The 18,439-nt window shown below is 46.1% G+C and overlaps 1 protein-coding gene across 6 annotated transcripts in view; it reads left to right on the forward strand.

The window, feature by feature from the left end:
- Positions 1-18,439, forward strand: part of ARHGEF9 (Cdc42 guanine nucleotide exchange factor 9) — a 256,681-nt gene that overhangs the window by 218,363 nt on the left and 19,879 nt on the right. For all 6 annotated transcript variants that reach the window (XM_063141832.1, XM_063141833.1, XM_063141836.1 and 3 more), the window contains one exon: positions 14,397-14,528. In XM_063141832.1, coding sequence (XP_062997902.1) covers positions 14,397-14,528 — 132 coding nt within the window. The remainder of the gene's footprint in view (positions 1-14,396; positions 14,529-18,439) is intronic.

The raw sequence follows: 18,439 nt of genomic DNA on the forward strand, positions 1-18,439 counted from the left end.
CCTAAAGCATCCCCAACAGATGCTTACATCCTCACCAAAGAGGAATGGCTGGCACCTAATCAGTTGATCTTTTTAGGCATTAGATAAAAAATATATTCTGGGCAGTATCCAATGGGACCGCTCTGCCTCTGCTGTTTCCGTGAGGCTCGCAAAACCCACCATCTGTGCAACGGGGTTTTTGCGTTTCTAAAAATAATCCCAGGAATTTGTAGAAGCTCTCGTTTCCAGATCAGGTGAAGTCAACCGAGTTCCGTTCTGTGAGCTCTGCTGACTTGTCCCATTCCCAAAACTAGTGTTCCAGTTGTTTGGGGTTATTTTTAAAACTATAAAAGCTGTGTTGCGCAAGCAATGGATCCTACAAGAGCAACGGAACAATAGGATACTACTCTCGGTTCTCTCAGGCTTTCAGCTCCCTCTTATATACATTTTAAATATTCACCGTCTAGCTTACTCTGTTATTTTAAAGGGTTTTTTTTTAGTGCTTTTTCTACTTGTACTTGTTTCTGTCTTAATGGATTTAATGGATTGTGTCCATTAGTCATACTTAGAATAGGCCTATTGAAACCAATGGGACTTAAATTAGTCCCTTTTATTTCATTGGGTCTACTCTGACTAAATCTGTATACAACACAATGTTTCTAATTTGTATTGTAACCTGTCCTAGGTTACATATTATGAAGGGCAATATGAAATGCATTTATTTCATTGCTTTAAGACACATTTTTTTAAAAAACATATATATTGAAATAAAGACACATATTCATTTCAAAGAATGGCGCACAATCTCATAGACACAATGCAAACAGAAAGAGGAAAATAAGCAATTACATAATGTTACCTAATGGTCATAATGACTAAGTAAAGATAATGGTTTTAATGACCATGCTGTTGACATGGTTACTATGGACATCAGAACTAGCCGTCCATTTTAACTCCTTCTCTTCCATTGTGAAAAGCATCGGAGGCTTCCGTCAGCTTTCTCGCCTGATGCATCTTAGCTGCTGACAGTTTTGCACAACGAACCATGAAGCGCACATATCATGTGGGCCCCATCAACCAAGCAGTGTGGGCAAGTGACGCCAAAGACAGCGAAGGCAAAGGAAAAGAGGGGAAATGGCATGAAAAGCCGTAGCATCATCCGGAATGGAACAAAAGGGGAGCAAAAAGCATTGAAACATTTTTTATATATATACAGCCCAATAGCCGAAGCTCTCTGGGTGGTTCACAAAAATTAAAACCATGAAAATCATAATAAAACAACCAACAGTCTAAAAACACAAATACAAAATACAATATAAAAAGCACAAACAGGATAAAACCACACAGCAGAAATTGATATAGATTAAAATGGAAACAAAGCCCCATGAAGAGAGACTGAAAGAACTGGGCATGTTTAGCCTGTAGAAGAGTAGATTGAGGGGAGACATGATAGCACTATTCAAATACTTGAAAGGTTGTCACACAGAGGAGGGCCAGGATCTCTTCTCAATCCTCCCAGAGTGCAGGACACGGAATAACGGGCTCAAATTAAAGGATGCCAGATTCCAGCTGGACATCAGGAAAAACTTCCTGATGGTTAGAGCAGTACAACAATGGAATCAGTTCCCTAGGGAGGTTGTGGGTTCTCCCACACTAGAGGCCTTCAAGAGGCAGCTGGACAACCATCTGTCCGGGATGCTTTAAGGTGGATTCCTGCATTGAGCAGGGAGTTGGACTCGATGGCCTTGTAGGCCCCTTCCAACTCTGCTATTCTATGATTCTATGAAAATATGGAATTAAAACAGCAAAGTATAAATTTAAGTTAATAGGTGTTAAAATACTGAGAAAATAAAAAGGTCTTCAGCTGGTGACGGAAGGAGTACACTGTAGGCGCCAAGCGAACCTCTCTGGGGAGCTCATTCCACAGCCGGGGTGCCATAGCAGAGAAAGCCCTCCTCCTGGTAGCCACCTGCCTCACTTCCTTTGGCAGGGGCTCACGGAGAAGGGCCCCTGAGGATGATCTTAGGGTCCAGATCAGGTCAAGTCAGATCTGTCTTGAAAGATACTGATGTTTGGTGTTTGACTTGACCTGATATTGACCTCACCAATACTGATGTTTGGTGAGATCAAGGGTTATTTTCTTGGTAATTGATTTGGTGCATCAGTTCCAAAGCTAGTATCAATGTTAGAGCCCATTCTGTGTAGCCCTACTTTGAATTTACACCAAAACATCAGAATATGAAAAAAAAAATTCTGGACTCCTACAGAGTTCGGAATTAAAACAGAGTAGCAAAGGAGTGGAGCACTCGAGATCAGAGTACTACCACATAAAAACAACATGTAACAGAAACCAGAGAAGAACGCCTAAATATAAAACAAGATGCTTAATATTCATGTGAGGGTAGAAAGACGAAATGACCTCTACCTCAGATTGATAACTATTCTTATCCCACCTCTATTAAAAACTTGAGACAATCATTTTTAGCAAAACGTGGCTTCCAGCCAACTCTTCCCCTGCAGGAAGGTTTTTTTCTTCTTTAACATTAATTTTCCAAATCATTAGGGAATGCCTCAACAGCAAAAAACAAAAACAAAAAAACCCAGTAACATTACAGAGATGAGGAAGGTCCAAGCATGCTCACCATTTAAAAGCGAATATTGCAGGGCAATTTTGGCCGTGAAACCTCTGGCACTAGTTGGCTTTCACGGAAGGTCTGTTTCCTCAAGAGTCTGGACAGTTTGCCAACGGGAGGGGCAAGCGGAGGGCTGCCACCCGTAAAAATGAATGGGCCGTCTTGAGCCAGGCCGATCGGACGTTGAAATTCCTCAAGTAGATATTTTGTCGCTCAAGAGGCGGGGAGATATTTCCTGTCACCCCAGCAGATTTCTAAGGCAAGGGTCGCTCGGGCTGTCAGCCAGCATAATCCGTACCTTCCAAACATCTCTGCCAGGGAAGGAGCACCTGGAATGCTTTGAAGATGCACGTCCCACTGGCTGTCAGAGGGCACGATCTTCAAAGCCTCCCCAGTTGTAGTCATCTAGGCACCTTGTAAGAACCTACATGCACCCCACCTACAAAGACAACCAATCCAAGGTGTGGGGGGCTGTTTCAAAGCTTCAGAAGAAGCTCTCTGCCAGCAGGGGCAGCCCATTCATCCTTCCATGCTGACCAGCTAGTGTGTGTGTGTGTGTGTGTGTGTGTGTGTGTGTGTTTGTGAAACACATTCCGTACTGTTCAGCAAAATGGAAGAAGCTGACAGGGAAGGGTCAGTGCTAGCTGAAGCAAGGCAGGGCAAGCAGAGAGCCTGCCCAGAATGGCCTGTGTTTCTCGCCCCAATTCTGCTTGGAGCGCTTGAGCCAGGCCTACGCGATTGTCTTGTGACATCCCTGGTTTGCAGTCCAGCTTCTGTGAGGAAAAGGAAACTCGTCAGTTTGGCTGGGAGTTAAACCTCACTCTGAGGCAGACAGAGGACCAGGACGTGGTCCCAGACTATAGGGAAGAGAACACTGGACATGGGGAAGCTTGTGAATAGAGAGATCAAAAGCCTTGGGTCCATGCTCAGTTGTGTCTGCCTTCTAGCCCAACAGGATCCTGAGAGACATTAAGCAATTAATTAATTAATTAAGAAATTAACTTTTGCAGACTTTGTTTCTGTCAACAACACAGGAGCCGAGCCAACACAATGAGGGCGCGCTTGCTGTCTAGGCCCCTTAACCCACAATTGGACCATGTCTGGGCTTGCCACTACCCAGTTATCTTCCCCTAAAATGACAGCTTCATCTCTGAGGGTGGATCCAAAACACAAAGTCGAGGCAGGATGTTTGTCCTATTTGTGTCAGCAGCTGTATTTATAGCCTGCTGGGCCCTCAAGGTTGTTCCATAAATCCTGTACTTTGAAGGTTAAATTTGGGGGTCAGCCTTTGAAAAACATAAATGCCCGTGGGTTAACTGGGTAGTGATTTCTTCATTTTTATTTTTATCAGACACATAATTCAAGCCCAGTTCAGTTTTTGCTCTCTGCCGTTTATCCTCTCCTGCGGCCTTGCTAGACGAGGCCTTAGCGTGCTGTGAGGCCCAGTTTCCTTGCTGTGCATCCAGATGACGCACAGGGGAATCCGGGGTCAGGCCGCGCTAAGACCTCCCTTAACGCGCCATAAGTGAATTCGCTTATGGCGCGCCTTTTCCGCAGCCCCAGCCTGAGGCCGGGGCTGCAGAACATCTAGCAGGGTCCGTGGCTTTTTGTGGCTACTCGCTTACTCGCGAGTAGCCGGGAAAAGCCATGGACTGGGCACAGCGCTCATACGAGCACTGTGCCCATCGACCTGGGGGGTGATCCGGGGGGGGGGGGGGAGAGAGGGACAGGGGGAAGGCCGGACCCGCTAGGAGAGAGGGGGGGAAAGCCGGACATCAGGGATGGCACAGGGTGGGGGGAAAGCCGGAGAGCCGGGGATGGCACGGGGTGGGGCGAGGGATGGACATCGGGGATGGCACGGGGGGAGGGACGGACATTGGGGATGGCACGGGGGGGCGAGGGACGGACAGCCGGGGACGGGATGGGGGCGAGGGAAGGACAGCCGGGGACGGGATGGGGGCGAGGGAAGGACAGCCGGGGATGGGATGGGGGCGAGGGAAGGACAGCCGGGGACGGGATGGGGGCGAGGGAAGGACAGCCGAGGACGGGATTGAGGCGAGGGAAGGATTTTTTTAAAAAAAAAACCATTTACCTTGTTAAAGGCGCACGTGGCCCCTTTAACAAAAAAACCAAAATGGCCGACGCTGTAGGGCTTCCGGAGTCCCTGCGCGTCGTGCGTGTAGGAGGTGGGACGGCGTGCGCTAAAGTTAGTGCGCCGTCGCCCCGCTTCCCTGCCGGCTTATCTGGCATGGTCTAGCAAGGCCCTTAGTCTTACCCAGATGTAGAAAGTAGGCTCCTAATGGCTCTAAAATCCACAAATGGGAAAGAGAACTTGAGAAGAAGAAGAAGAAATTAAGACTTACTAGTCGTGAGATGTGCAGCAAAACTGTAGGTATACTTATTTGGAAATGTCCCACTGAGATCAATGGGCCTCACACTTTAGTAAGTGTGATAAAGATGGCTGCCATATAAAAGTCAGTTTATATGATTCATCTGACTAGTATAAGTCACTGCAAACTCAAGTCACTAGTATGGAAGTTAAAAATTCACATGAGGTCACTTATGAGGTTGCACTCATAGGAGAAACTCTCAAAACAGGCCCAAAACATCTGGAGGGCCTCAGGTGCTATTGCGTAGAATCATAGAATCATAGAAAAGTAGAGTTGGAAGGGGCCTATAAGGCCATCATGTCCAACCCCCTGCTCAGTGCAGGAATCCACCCTAAAGCATCCCTGACGGATGGTTGTTCAGCTGCCTCTTGAAGGCCTCTAGTGTGGGAGAGCCCACAACCTCCCTAGGTAACTGTTTCCATCGTCGTACTGCTCTAACAGTCAGGACGTTTTTCCTGATTTCCAGCTGGAATCTGGCTTCCTGTAACTTGAGCCTATTATTCTGTTCTGTGGTTTTGCTGAAACAAACCAACAAGACTACTCTTCTAGAAGATAAAATGATACTTTCTAACAGTTTGGACATCTGTCCCTCAGCTGGCATCCTCCCCCTGCCTCCAAAGTGCTGGACTACAACTAACATCATCCCTAGCCAGCACAGCTGCTGTGTGAGGGTGCTGTTGATGTATCCATTTAGAGATGTCTGAGGGGTTGCTTTTTAAAAAATAATAATACAAAGCTCTTTACAACGCTGACTGTTTTGACACCCTTCTGCTATCGTGCCTCAGCTCTTCACGTGGGCAAAATGACACACTACAAAATTCGTACATGGAAGGCAACATGTGTAAAGATTCTTGTGATGTGATGGATTTTGTTCCGCACACACACGATTGCGCAGCTGCTGGGACACCATAGTCAATCCCAGTACCTTCTCCCACACTGGGAAGCCCCCTCACGTTCAGCGATCAAACACAAAGTCCCTTTTGCGTCGCTCTTGCCATGCATGAATTTTTATCATGAGAAAGCAGCTGTAAAATTTTTTGCCCCACTTAGCCCACTCCAGGAAAGGAAGTAGTGGTGATAACAGCTGGAAGCAGGCAGCAGCCAAAGAACTGAACGGCTAGTTCTAATGAACATATGAAATTCACTCCCCGACATATGGATACGCGCATCGCTTTGGGGTTCTTGCTGCCCCCCAAAGGTTGCCTGTTCACAAGGTTGCAGCGATGGTAGAAGCCACAACCCCCAGGGCCCTTCCCTACTTTCTATGCACTTCTTAAAGCTACAGCAGGCCTGTAGAGGCCCTAGGCCAGGGGCAGTCAACCTGGTGCCCTCCAGATGTTTTGGCCTTCAGCTCCCCTTGGCGCCATCCAACATGGGATTCTGGGAGTTCTAGCCCAAAACATCTGGAGGGCACCAGCTTGCCTGCCCTTGCTGCACCCCTAGGGAAATGGTGCTCCCTGGTTCTCCGACTCCAGCCCTCTTTGTCTGCCCACTTCCTTCCTGCCCGTAACGCAACGCTCCACCCTAACTTTCCACCAGCCCTGTTGTTCCTCCGGGTTCCGCTGCCTGCGACGTTGCGCTCCCTTCTGCTGGCTTCTTGACCAGCCTTCCTAGCACCCCTCTCTGTCTCCCCGTGGAACATACAGCTCCTCCTGAGCTTCGATAAGGGGTCTCTTCCATCTTTTCCATCAAATCCCATTGCCTCTTACCTGCCTTCAGCTTCCTCTTTGTCGACCCTTTATCTACTCCCATCCTGGAGCCTCATCTTTGGGTTCCCTGTGTGCTAGCTTCCTTGTGTCCCAGAATCACTGGAGTGGTGGTGGTAAGGTGCTTTATGGGCCGGGTGGCTCCCCCTTCCTTCCTTCCTTCCATCCTTGCCGGACCTGCCTTGTTTGTTTTTTTACCTGGTTGGGCAGCATCACTCCCCGCCCTTTCCCCCTCCTCCTCCTTGCTGGCCGGCCTGTTTGTCGTTGTGCACAGTAAAAGAGAGTGCTTTGATAGTGTCTGGCTTGTCAATGTTGCAGCCACGTGATATTTTAAATTAAAGTATTTCCTCAAGTCTGAGTAGCAGCAAGCTGAACCAATCAGACTCTTCCTTCGGAGAGGGGCATAGCCAATGAGGACAATGGAATGATGGGGTGGCTTTTGCCCCCCCTCCCCCCAGCAGTATCTGACAGGTCTAGTTCACTGCCACTCAGACTTACTTTGATTTAAAAGGGCACACTGCTGCAGCTTCAATTGGGTGTTCACCACCAAAGCACTTTTCTCACCTGGCACTGCTCCATAGCTTTCCTGCACAGTGCTGCCATTGCTGCCTGCCAGGGAATCATTTATGTGTGTGTCTGAGGAGGCCAGACCTGATCCTCATGGTCCAGTCCTAACAGCACCAGTGCTCTGTCCAGGGATCTCCTCTCCGTTCACAGCCTTTCCCCATGGGAGGTTTTAATCTCAGCCAAATGGACAACTTTCCCTTCCCTTATAGAAGCTGGACTGCAAAACATGCAGTTCCCTGAGCAACTGAACATCCCATGCCTCCCGTACCAGCTCACCCAATGAATGCCAGAGGCTTTACTGTCACAAGCGCCATACAATATAGGCGTTGGCCTTTCTCGGCTTGATTCCCCAGCTGATTCGATTTCTATGTTCAATAAACAATGCTGTCACACAGACTTGTTCTTGAAACCTCTTCTGCCATTAATGATTATAGAGCTGTAGCCACTCACCAGCCTAGCCAGCTTTGTGTGGAAGCCCTAGACTGATGTTGAAACTCTTCCATTCTGCCCGAAAAATGGTCCTCTAACGCTTACGTGCTTTCACCATCTAATCAGTCAAATTTGGCCTCCTCCAAGTTATATCCTTATTAGCTTGCTGCTCTCATTCTCTGAGGTGTCTTTTTAGCACTTTCCAGTAATATTACATTTACTGAAAGATGAATAACTGTAGGAAAATATAATTGGCGCTGTCCTTTTAAATTTCTTCTAGCTCAAATTTCTCCCAGTTATTTATGGATCCTCTAATGGAAGCCTCCGCGCCCTTAATTATGTAATGTACGAGAACCGGCTGCCGCGCGTAATGTTGCATTATTAAATCCAGAGGCTGGCATGAATAAAAATATGATGCACGCAGCAAACATTCTGTTTTCAAAGACAGAACAGGCTGATGAGAGATACCCTCCTGGGGGGAGCGGGTGGGTGGGTTTAAAACTGGGGCGTGCAACGAGAGGAAGACTCTTCTTCCTCTCCCCTTTCTTCGGTGACAGAAGGCTTTAGTAATAATGCTGATGAAAAGGACATATCCTTTTCATACTGATCTCTCCATCACCCAGAACGGTAATGAAACAGCCACTCATTAAAGCACAGGAGCGCAAAGCGCAGGAAGGGTTTCCTTTGCTGAATAAGGCAGCGAAAGGGAAGAGGTTCTCTCTGCCTGGCCATAAGCAACCAAGCCTCTCCAGGGTGGAAGACCATTGGCTTCACAGCCTTTGCCATCAGCATCTTGGCCATGCCTGATAGATCATGGTCACGTTGCTCTCCTGCTAACCTCTTCCTTCTCTTTCTAGCACTCTTCTTTGGGCCATTATCAGAGGCCATATATTTATTTATTGCATTTCTATACCACCCAATAGCTGAAGCTCTCTGGGTGGTTCGCAAAAACTTTTATTGTACCTTCCCATCCCTCACCCACGCCATCCTCGCCGCCTGGTCATGCAGAGACCGAGAGAGGGCAGGAAGGAGGGATGTTGCCCTGCGGCGTCTCCGTGATTGACAGCTTTCCTCAGCAACAAGGACATTGACCCTCCGGACCTCTGTGTATCACTTCTGCCGTGGCCTCAGCCCCCAGAGAGCATGGAGCATGAGCCCTGCTAGGAAATGCTTGACCTGCTGCCCTCTCTCTCTCTCTCGCTCTCTCTTGCTCTCTCTCGTGGTGTGCATAAGTGACCGCTTGAGGACAAAGCATCTTGCTTTCCATAGGGATTTCAGAGACTGAAGAGAGCTCAGCACTGCATGACCCTAATCCAACTATTTCAGGGCTCAGATGATCATCAATCCTTCAGACGTTTGCCAGTGTGGCCATTTCAGGTTACTCACACATCTTCATCAGGCATCATGGAAGAATACTAAAGGGCAGCCTCTCTCAACCTGAGGCCCTCCGGATGTTTTGGCTAGGGCTGATGGGAGTTCATAGAATCATAGAATTGTAGAGTTGGAAGGGCCTCTAAGGCCATCGAGTCCAACCCCCTGCTCAGTGCAGCAATCCACCTTAAAGCATCCCTGATGGGTGGTTGTCCAGCTGCCTCTTGAATGCTTCTAGTGTGGGAGAGCCCACCACCTCCCTAGAGAATTGGTTCCATTGTCGTAGTGCTCTAACAGGAAGTTTTTCCTGATGTCCAGCCGGCATCTGGCTTCCTGTCACTTTAGCCCATTATTTTGTGTCCTGCACTCTGGGATGATTGAGAAGAGATCCTGGCCCTCCTCTGTGTGACAACCTTTCAAGTATTTGAAGAGTGCTACCATATCTCCCCTCAGTCTTCTCTTCTCCAGGCTAAACAAGCCCATTTCTTTCAGACTCTCCTCATAGGGCTTTGTTTCCAGACCCCTAATCATCCTTATTGCCCTCCTCTGAACACGCTCCAGCTTGTCTGCATTTCAAAATGGATCCCAGGTTGGGGGAAGCTGCCTTAGGTCTACCGCCATTCCTATATGCTTACTTGCTCTTCCCTAGGCAAATAGTTTTGCACACTCCGTTCTAAACAGCATCCCCACTGCTGTCACCCATTCATGGCCACTACTAATAACCATTTCCTAAATTCCCTCGACAGTTATATTCTCAAATTTCCTGGGAGATTTGGAGAGAATCCAGTACCTTCTGAGCATAGCATTGAACTCCCTGGGGAAGTGGAGGAAAAGGGGGAAAACAGGATGTTTTTAGGTAGTCCGCAGCAACTGGGTCAAGGAGATAGAGCACTGTATGTTCTAGCACATTGCTTCCAAATATATAACAACAATGGATGACCCAGGTTTCTTCTGCCTTTGAGCTGTCCTTAGATGAACTCTGGTCGCCCGTAGCTTCCTAGGCACTGTGTGAAAGCCCCTGTTTGGAAGGTGCTGGGTGGTCAATGGGTGAAAGGCAGCTTGGAGCAGATTGCCCCAAGCTGAAGATGCTGGGATAGAACCAGATTTATGCCGAGTAGCATAACAGTTGGAAGTGAACCTCCTTGCACCCCCTCCCAGGGTAGCCCCTCCAGCCCCCTGAAAATGCTACAGTGCATCAGGAGACCCTGCTGAATGGGATGAGATCTGGTGAGGGGCGGGGGAAAGGGCGATCCTTACATAAGCAGAAGTCTTGCTCTCATGGGAGGCAGAGACTGGATCCCACCCACTCAATGCCAACACCTTCAGTACACATGTTCAGTTTCTCTTTGCAATGGTGCATCTAGAGGAGGCTGGTGGCTCCGAGGTCAGTGGGGCTGTGAAACCGCTCCTGTTTTCAGTCAGAACTCTATAGTTCCTTTAGAGTTCTTATGGGTTCTGACTGAAACCCGGAGCAGATTCACTGCCCTGCTGATCTCGGAGCCACCAGCCTCCACTGGGTGCCTCCGTAATAAATCATCTTTTAAAAGTGAACGTGGGTGTGAGGGGAAGACACCTGATGCCTGAGCATTCAGAGCAGCCCGCTACATACTCCTTTCTTAAACCAGAGAAATGGGCCAGGAACCTCTGACGATAACATATGCCCAATGCAGTTGAAGCATCTTTCATCCCAGCTGAACTGCTCCAGGGCACATCACGGCACCTCGCAGGAATATGCCGACTGTGCCGTTCGCATGGATCCCCCTGCCTCGCGACGCTGCTGCCGTGCTTTTAATGTAAACCAGGCTGTGGTGCGTTTTCTGTGTGCTTGGAAACAGATCTTTAGAAAGCATCTATTTATAAGTCTGGTACTGTACGTTTCTGCTGGGCTCCCAATGTACACAGTGTCATGAAAATCCCCCTCACTTTTAATCTTGTTTCAGCATCCCTTGCAGGTGATCCACACGCTGGATTCACTTAATCAAGCTGAAGTGTTTTCAGAGGCCTCTTGTGTCTTCAGCCCTTCCTTTAGTGGCTTGCTCCCACTAGAGTAAAATTGGCTGCAACAGCTAGTATTCTATTTTTAGTCGCTATGGGTCCCCCACCTTTTTTTCGCTGCCTTTTCAACAAAGACTTAAGTCGGCCCATAAGTGTGTGTGACTCCTGCTTTCTTGAATAATCTCGCTATTTAAAATAGCAAGCAACATTCTAACTGAACGTAGAACTGGGCTGAATGTTCTGCGGTTGAACCTTTTTATAGAACTTTAAGGAAGTAAAAGGTCAGGGGGCAAAAAGGCGATACATTTTCAGAAGGAGAAAAAATACAACGTTTTTGAAAGAGCTGCTTTTACTTGAAAAGTAGCAGTAATGACAGTCTTTCTCCTCCTCCTCCTCCTCCTCTTCCTCCTCCTCCTCCTCCTCCTCCTCCTCCTCCTCCTCCTCCTCCTCCTCCTCCTCCTCTTCTTCTTCTTCTTCTTCTTCTTCTTCTTCTTCTTCTTCTTCTTCTTCTTCTTCTTCTTCTTCTTTAATTAGGTTTCCCCACAGCAATATTTATTTATTTATTTTATTTATTTATTACACTTATATACCGCTCCCATAGCCAGGGCTCTCTGGGCGGTTTACAGAAATTCTAAAATTGAGGTAAAAACAAGTATACAAAATTTAAAACTCTAAAACACAGAACATACACACATAAAGCAATTAAAAACCGATTAAAAACTAAACATGTGGGTAATTAGCATGTGCCGCCATATGCCTGGGCAAAGAGGAAAGTCTTAACCTGGCGCCGGAAAGATAGCAGCGTTGGTGCCAGGCGAGCCTCATCAGGGAGATCATTCCACAGTCTGGGGGCCACCACCGAAAAGGCCCTGTCCATCGTTGCCACACTCCGAGCCTCTCTCGGAGTAGGCACCTGGAGGAGGACCTTAGATGTTGAACGTAGTGACTGGGTATATTCACGTCGGGAGAGGCGTTCCGTCAGGTATTGTGGTCCCAAGCTGTGTAAGGCTTTATAGGTCAAAACCAGCACCTTGAATTGGGCTCGGAAACATACAGGCAGCCAGTGCAAGCGGACCAGAGCAATCCTCCAAATGACCCAGTAGCCATACCTTTCCCTTAATGCCTCTCATGAATGATACAAAGTCATGACGTAATTTCTGGCTGCATTCCTGCAGTGGGGAAATGGCATGTCTGGCATGTTCCACATACACAACTATGTACTTAGAAAAGGAAAGGAAAAGAACCTCTCGTGCCAGCACTTGAGTCATTGCTGACTCCTCGAGGGACGCCTGCTTTCGCTGATGTTTTCTCGGCAGGCCTTGTAGCGGGGTGGTTTGCCGTTGCCTTCCCCAGTCGTGGTTACCTTTCCCCCAGGTAGCTGGGTACTCATTTTACCAACCTTGGGAGGACGGAAGGCTGAGTCGACCTGAGCCGGCCGCCTGAGAACCAACTTCCGCTGGGATCGAACTCAGGCCATGGGGAGAGTTTCAGCTGCAGTAACTGCCGCTTACCACTCTGCACCACACGAGGCTCAGAACATTATGATGGGGAACACATTCTGGAGACGATATGGCTGCCAGGATGTTTGGAGGCATGACCTTGCCTTCACTGGTGGGGTGAGTGAAGAGGAGAGAGGTGTTTTTTTTTAAAAAAAAAAAAGGGGGATGGGAAAGGTCTCTGTCACTAGTGCTACTTTTTAGGTAAAACTCTCTGTCCCTCTGAAAATTTAGTTATTTTCCCCCTGCCCCTCTCTGAAAATTGCAGAAAATGTCCCCTCCCCTTTTGCAACCTACAAATTATTATTATTATTATTTATTTATATAGCACCATCAATGTACATGGTGCTGTACAGAGTAAAACAATAAATAGCAAGACCCTGCCGCATAGGCTTACATTCTAGGAGGGCATTTTTGGCACAGCATTAGATGAAGTATGAAGCCTTCAGGCATTCACAGAGGGGTTGCTGTAATCAGGGAGGGGGGGAGGGATTTATTTATTTATTTATTTATTTATTACATTTTTATACCGCCCAATAGCCGAAGCTCTCTGGGCGGTTCACAAAAACGTGTCCACCACCACCGCCCCCTCCACTTATGGCTTCCCTGTGTTGATGGGGAAAGTCTTAAAGGGCCCAGTAATCAGGACTGAATGCGCTTACGCTGCTCCGCATGACTGGGAAACCTAGCTGATCTGGATTCATGATTGTGCAAAGAGCCTCCACACATAAATACACACACACAAGCAAACGCACACGCACACACTTCTCCCCATCACCTAAGAGACTATCTCCACGTGCACTGCAAGACAAGGAAGATAAGGGAAAGATTTCCCTTGGTAGCGTTTCCCTTCTCTGTGGAAGGGGCCCCCATGACTCTATGGGCTTCTTGAGGCCAATGATTCCTGGGTAGTGCACCTGTGATTTGCACCATACTTAAATTTCTCCATGTGAGTGATCTCTTTGAAGGAAGATGTGTGGACAATGCTCTACTAGAATTGAAAATCTAGAACTAGAAGGGGAACCTGTGGTCCTCCAGATGTTCTTAGACTACAAGTCTCATCATTCCTGACCATTGGGTGGGGCTGATGGGTAGTGGAGTCCAACAACATCTGGGTCCCAGGTTCCCCACCTCTGATGCAGAACTATTAATTTGCTTTCTAAAACTCTCCTCTTACAAATGTTGATATTCTCCTGATATTTCCTGTATGCTTTAAAAGTATGTGTTGAAACTTTCAGGGCTGTCTTTGGCATGGTATGGCATTCAACATCCATTTTTGACAGTTGATATTTGGCAGTATTTACTATCTGACATGGAATGGTATATTTGGTGGTATTTGATGTTGGCATGCAACGCTATTTAGCATTTCACTATTTATGATACTTATATAGATGGAAATAGCATTTATTTAGTATATGACTGCCTATTATATCTCATATTTGAGGCCTGCCAAAGCATTCAAGAATATGCAAATATGTCTTTACTTCACATTTTGAATTAAAAAAAAATGTCACATTCAAAATGCAAATTGTTGAGATCAAACTGTTACAAACAGCAGAATTGAAATACCAGCTAACTTCCAAGTATTAGCTAAAATTCACTTCAACTCTTCGATGGTTCATGTAAAATGTTTGGGGGGAAATATAAGAAGCATGCTACAATTTCTGTCTGCTTTGCCCATCTTCCCGGAAAGTTCACAGGAATCTTTAGAGGTTATGCCAGTAATATCCCCCACATCTGTTCTCTGCTCCATGTGCTCCATCGGTTTCCTCATGGGTCAATTCATGGGGCATTGATGACTTATTCTTCCAACTCTCTTATGTCCTCTAGGGAGAGGACATCTTGGATCGCAGCTCCGAGCTGATCTACACAGGGGAGATGTCCTGGATTTACCAGCCTTACGGACGAAGTCAGCAGCGCGTCTTCTTCCTCTTTGATCACCAGATGGTTCTTTGCAAAAAGGTAATGAAATCCTTAGTCCCCTCTGGATGTTGACGGGGCTGGTTGGTTGGTTGAGAGGGCTTACTGTTAGGCCAAGGCTTATCCCCACAGCCCCTTCAAAATATGTTTGAAATACATGTCTATTGCCACTGCTAAACCATAGCCCACCTCTGCACATTTGCAAAAATGTCTTTAATCTTACATCTCTCTTTTCCTAGCAAAAGATTCAGAAAGGGGGTGTTGTAGTTGCATGTTGGCATACATTCATTTAAGTCCTTCAATAATAGGGTTGGCTTCCAGCATAGAGAATGTAGCTTGCAAACACTTTGAATAAAAATTTATATTATATTGGGGAAGCAGTGATCCATCCTCTATTCATTTTCAGGTTGGATTACAATAAAGTTGGATATTTGGGGGCTACCCTTGGAAACAGTCTGGAAGCGTCAACTAGTACGGAATCTGGCTGATAGCATTCCGGCTGGTTCATCCCAGTGGGCCACATTGCACCACTTCAGAAGAAATTACATTGGTTCCGTATTTGCTGCTGAGCCCAATTCAAGATTCTGATGCTTCCTTTTAGGGATGTATGAGAATTCCATTTCCGCTCTGTTCACAACCATGTGCACAAGCAGGAGAACTCGTCTGCTGAAAATGTTTGCACAATCTCGAACGTGTGCTCATGTTCGATTTGCGCGCAAATCCACATCTGCACAACTGCAGATTAGCTCAAGTAGAAAGGTATGCACGCTTTAGGCTATGGGGGAAATTCGCACAGATTTTGGAATTTTCTGTGCAGATTTCATATTTAAGAGATGTTCGTTTTGGGCAGTTTTCCCATTCACACGGAACGAACGGAAATGGCAAACATGAGCGTAAATCGAGGAGAGAGGAGTAGCAAACTAATATTTGGAGGATCTTGGCAAGCAAAAACATCACTCGTTCATCCATCCCTTCTTGCTTTTACAGCCCTAACCAGCTTAGAGCCGAAATATCTGAAGGCGTGCCTACTCCTATACCGTTGTTGAGAGAAGTACATTTTGCATTTACACAAGAGGTGGCTTTTTTCTGTGGAAGCATCCTGATGCTAGAATGCCCTCCCAGAAATACCAACTCTCTTTCTTTTTGGTGCCAGGTCAAGAAGTTCTTATTAAAGATGGTAGTGCACATGCTGGTAACTTCGAGACTCAACTTCTGCAATGCGCTGTAGCTAGGGCTACCTTTGGATCTAGTCCGGAAACTTCAACTAGTTCAAAATATGGCAGCCAGGTTGGTCACCAGTACACCTAGGGGTGACCATATTACACCAATTTTAATATCACTTCACTGGCTGCCAATTAGTTTCCGGGCGAAGTGTAAAGTGTTGGTTATCACTTTTAAAGCCCTACATGGTTTGGGTTCAGGTTACCTGTGGGATCACCTTCTCCCATACAATTTGCCCCACACACTCAGGTCCTCTGGGAAGAATTTACTCCAGTCAGCCAAAACTAGATTAACAACTGTTACCCAGAGGACCTTCTCTTCTGCCGCTCCCAGATTGTGGGATGCCTGCCAGGAGAGATCCGCCAATTCAACAGTCTTTCTGAATTTTAAAAAAGCTATAAAGACTGATCTCTTCCACCAGGCCTACCCAGTCGAAGTTTAAAATGTCTGGCTGTTATTTTAATAATGTATTCGTTTTATATGTTTTAATCAGTTCTATATATTTTATAGTATTTTTATGTTTGTTCCCCGCCTCCATCCAGAAGGAGAGGCGGTAAGAAATAAATAAATAAATATATTATTATTATTATTATTATTATTATTATTATTATTATTATTATTTGTCCAGGCATTTTAAATTGTTTGCTTGGGTAGCTATGCCTCTCAGTTTTATTCTAGTTGTTGTTGTTGTTTTAAAAAACAACAACCAAGAAAATAAATATTGTACACAGCCCTGGGATCCCATGTGAATAAACCACAGTTTAGAAAGTTTAAAATAAAAAAAAAGAATAAATATAATATATATATTTTAAGACTTTCTATTTCATGAGTCTATTTTTAAACATATGTCATTTAAGAATGAATTTAATTCAAACACACATGATAAAGTTTAGATATCGTTGTCCTTCTCCATAATACCAACCTTGGGTGTGGTGCAGGATCACCACACCCAAGGCTCCACAATTCAAGAAGGACGCAAACAAGCTGGAGTGTGTTCAGAGGAGGGCAACCAGGATGATCAGGGGTCTGGAAACAAAGCCCCACGAAGAGAGACTGAAAGAACTGGGCATGTTTAGCCTGGAGAAGAGAAGATTGAGGGGAGACATGATAGCACTCTTCAAATACTTAAAAGGTTGTCACACAGAGGAGGGCCAGGATCTCTTCTCGATCCTCCCAAAGTGCAGGACACAGAATAACGGGCTCAAGTTAAGCCAGATTCCAGCTGGACATCAGGAAAAACGTCCTGACTGTTAGAGCAGTACGACAATGGAATCAGTTACCTAGGGAGGTTGTGGGCTCTCCCACACTAGAGGCATTCAAGAGGCAGCTGGACAACAACCTGTCAGGGATGCTTTAGGGTGCGTCCAACCCCCACTGAGCAGGGGGTTGGACTCATAGGCCCTTTCCAACTCTGCTATTCTATGATTCTATGATCACCTTGCAACTGAGATGAGCCCATCCAAAATTATAGTAGTGGTTTCTGCAGGGTATTTAGAATGCCACAATATGGTGAATAACAGTGAAATCCTATATGTATCTACTCAGAAATAAACCCCATTGAGTTCAATGGGGTTTACCTCTAGGAAAATGAAGATCAGAATTCAGCCTGAAGAATTATTGTGGAAGGAAGGAAACAGTTCAAATAAATTCATTACTGAATAGTTTCCCCTTATAGTTTATTTATTTATTTATTTATTTATTTATTTATTTCTCCATGTACCTGTACTGTTCTGCATGTAAAATAAAGGTCTCAACACCTTCTTTTATGGACTTCGAATCCTATGGGTGAAAAGAGCGGTGTGCTACTATTTCAGCCTGTGTGTTCTAGCATAGTTTGATTAAGTTCTTTGGTACAAGGGTGGGATGAAAATGTGATATCCCTGGCAACAGATCACATCAGGATACAGCAAATGTACCCTTCATGCCACCAGGGAATTGGCGTGATGAGGAAAGCTGTGACTTCTTCTGACGGATCGGCTTTGAATCCTCTGTTCTTCATGGCTCCGTCTTTCATGTTGACGCTTATTAATTTTAATAAGGTCTCTTCTGTCAAGGTGTCGGAAGTTCAATATCGAAGCCCGGGGGTTGAGCTGGGTAACTCTCTTTGCAAGGCAAAAGGTGGTCCTTTCAGATTATTCAATTAACTTTGATGTGATAGAATTGGGTTTCACTCTTTCTCTAATGCAGTTCTTGTATGCAAGGAAGGAGACTTTCAGATGTCTCCGTCACCCCATTGCGCTTGCTGTCACTGCGGCGTAAACACAATGCCTGAATAATAGCATTATCAAGCCATTGCAATGCCAGCTTGCATGTGTTTAAAGATGGTGAGAGTTTACCGTGAATCAGGTTATCAGGTCCTACAAAGCCAGGGTGCTTCTGAAAATTCCCCTTGTTGGGTTTTGGAATTCCAAATATTTGTGGAACTGGTGGATTAGGAATCCTCCGTCCTCCCTATGTTTTTAATTCTGAATTTTGTGCTGTGTGTAGGGGTGGGCAAACTCACCTGTGCTCTCATTTGCACCTTTACTCTTGCATCAATGAGGCCTTTAAGATCATGACTTTGCAAAACAGCCCAGTATTATCTTCCACTCTTAGGAATGATGCTGGGGGATGATCCCGGAAGCAGGTAAGTCCAGGATTGTCCCCCCTCCTTACCCAAAGGCCCTTAGGTGTAGAAAGGGCCACTGTGTCTTGAGCCAACTGGATTCAGCATCCTTTTTGAAAAGTTTGAA

This window comes from Elgaria multicarinata, chromosome 15 (genome assembly GCF_023053635.1).
Source record: "Elgaria multicarinata webbii isolate HBS135686 ecotype San Diego chromosome 15, rElgMul1.1.pri, whole genome shotgun sequence".
In the NCBI taxonomy this organism is placed as follows: domain Eukaryota; kingdom Metazoa; phylum Chordata; class Lepidosauria; order Squamata; family Anguidae; genus Elgaria; species Elgaria multicarinata.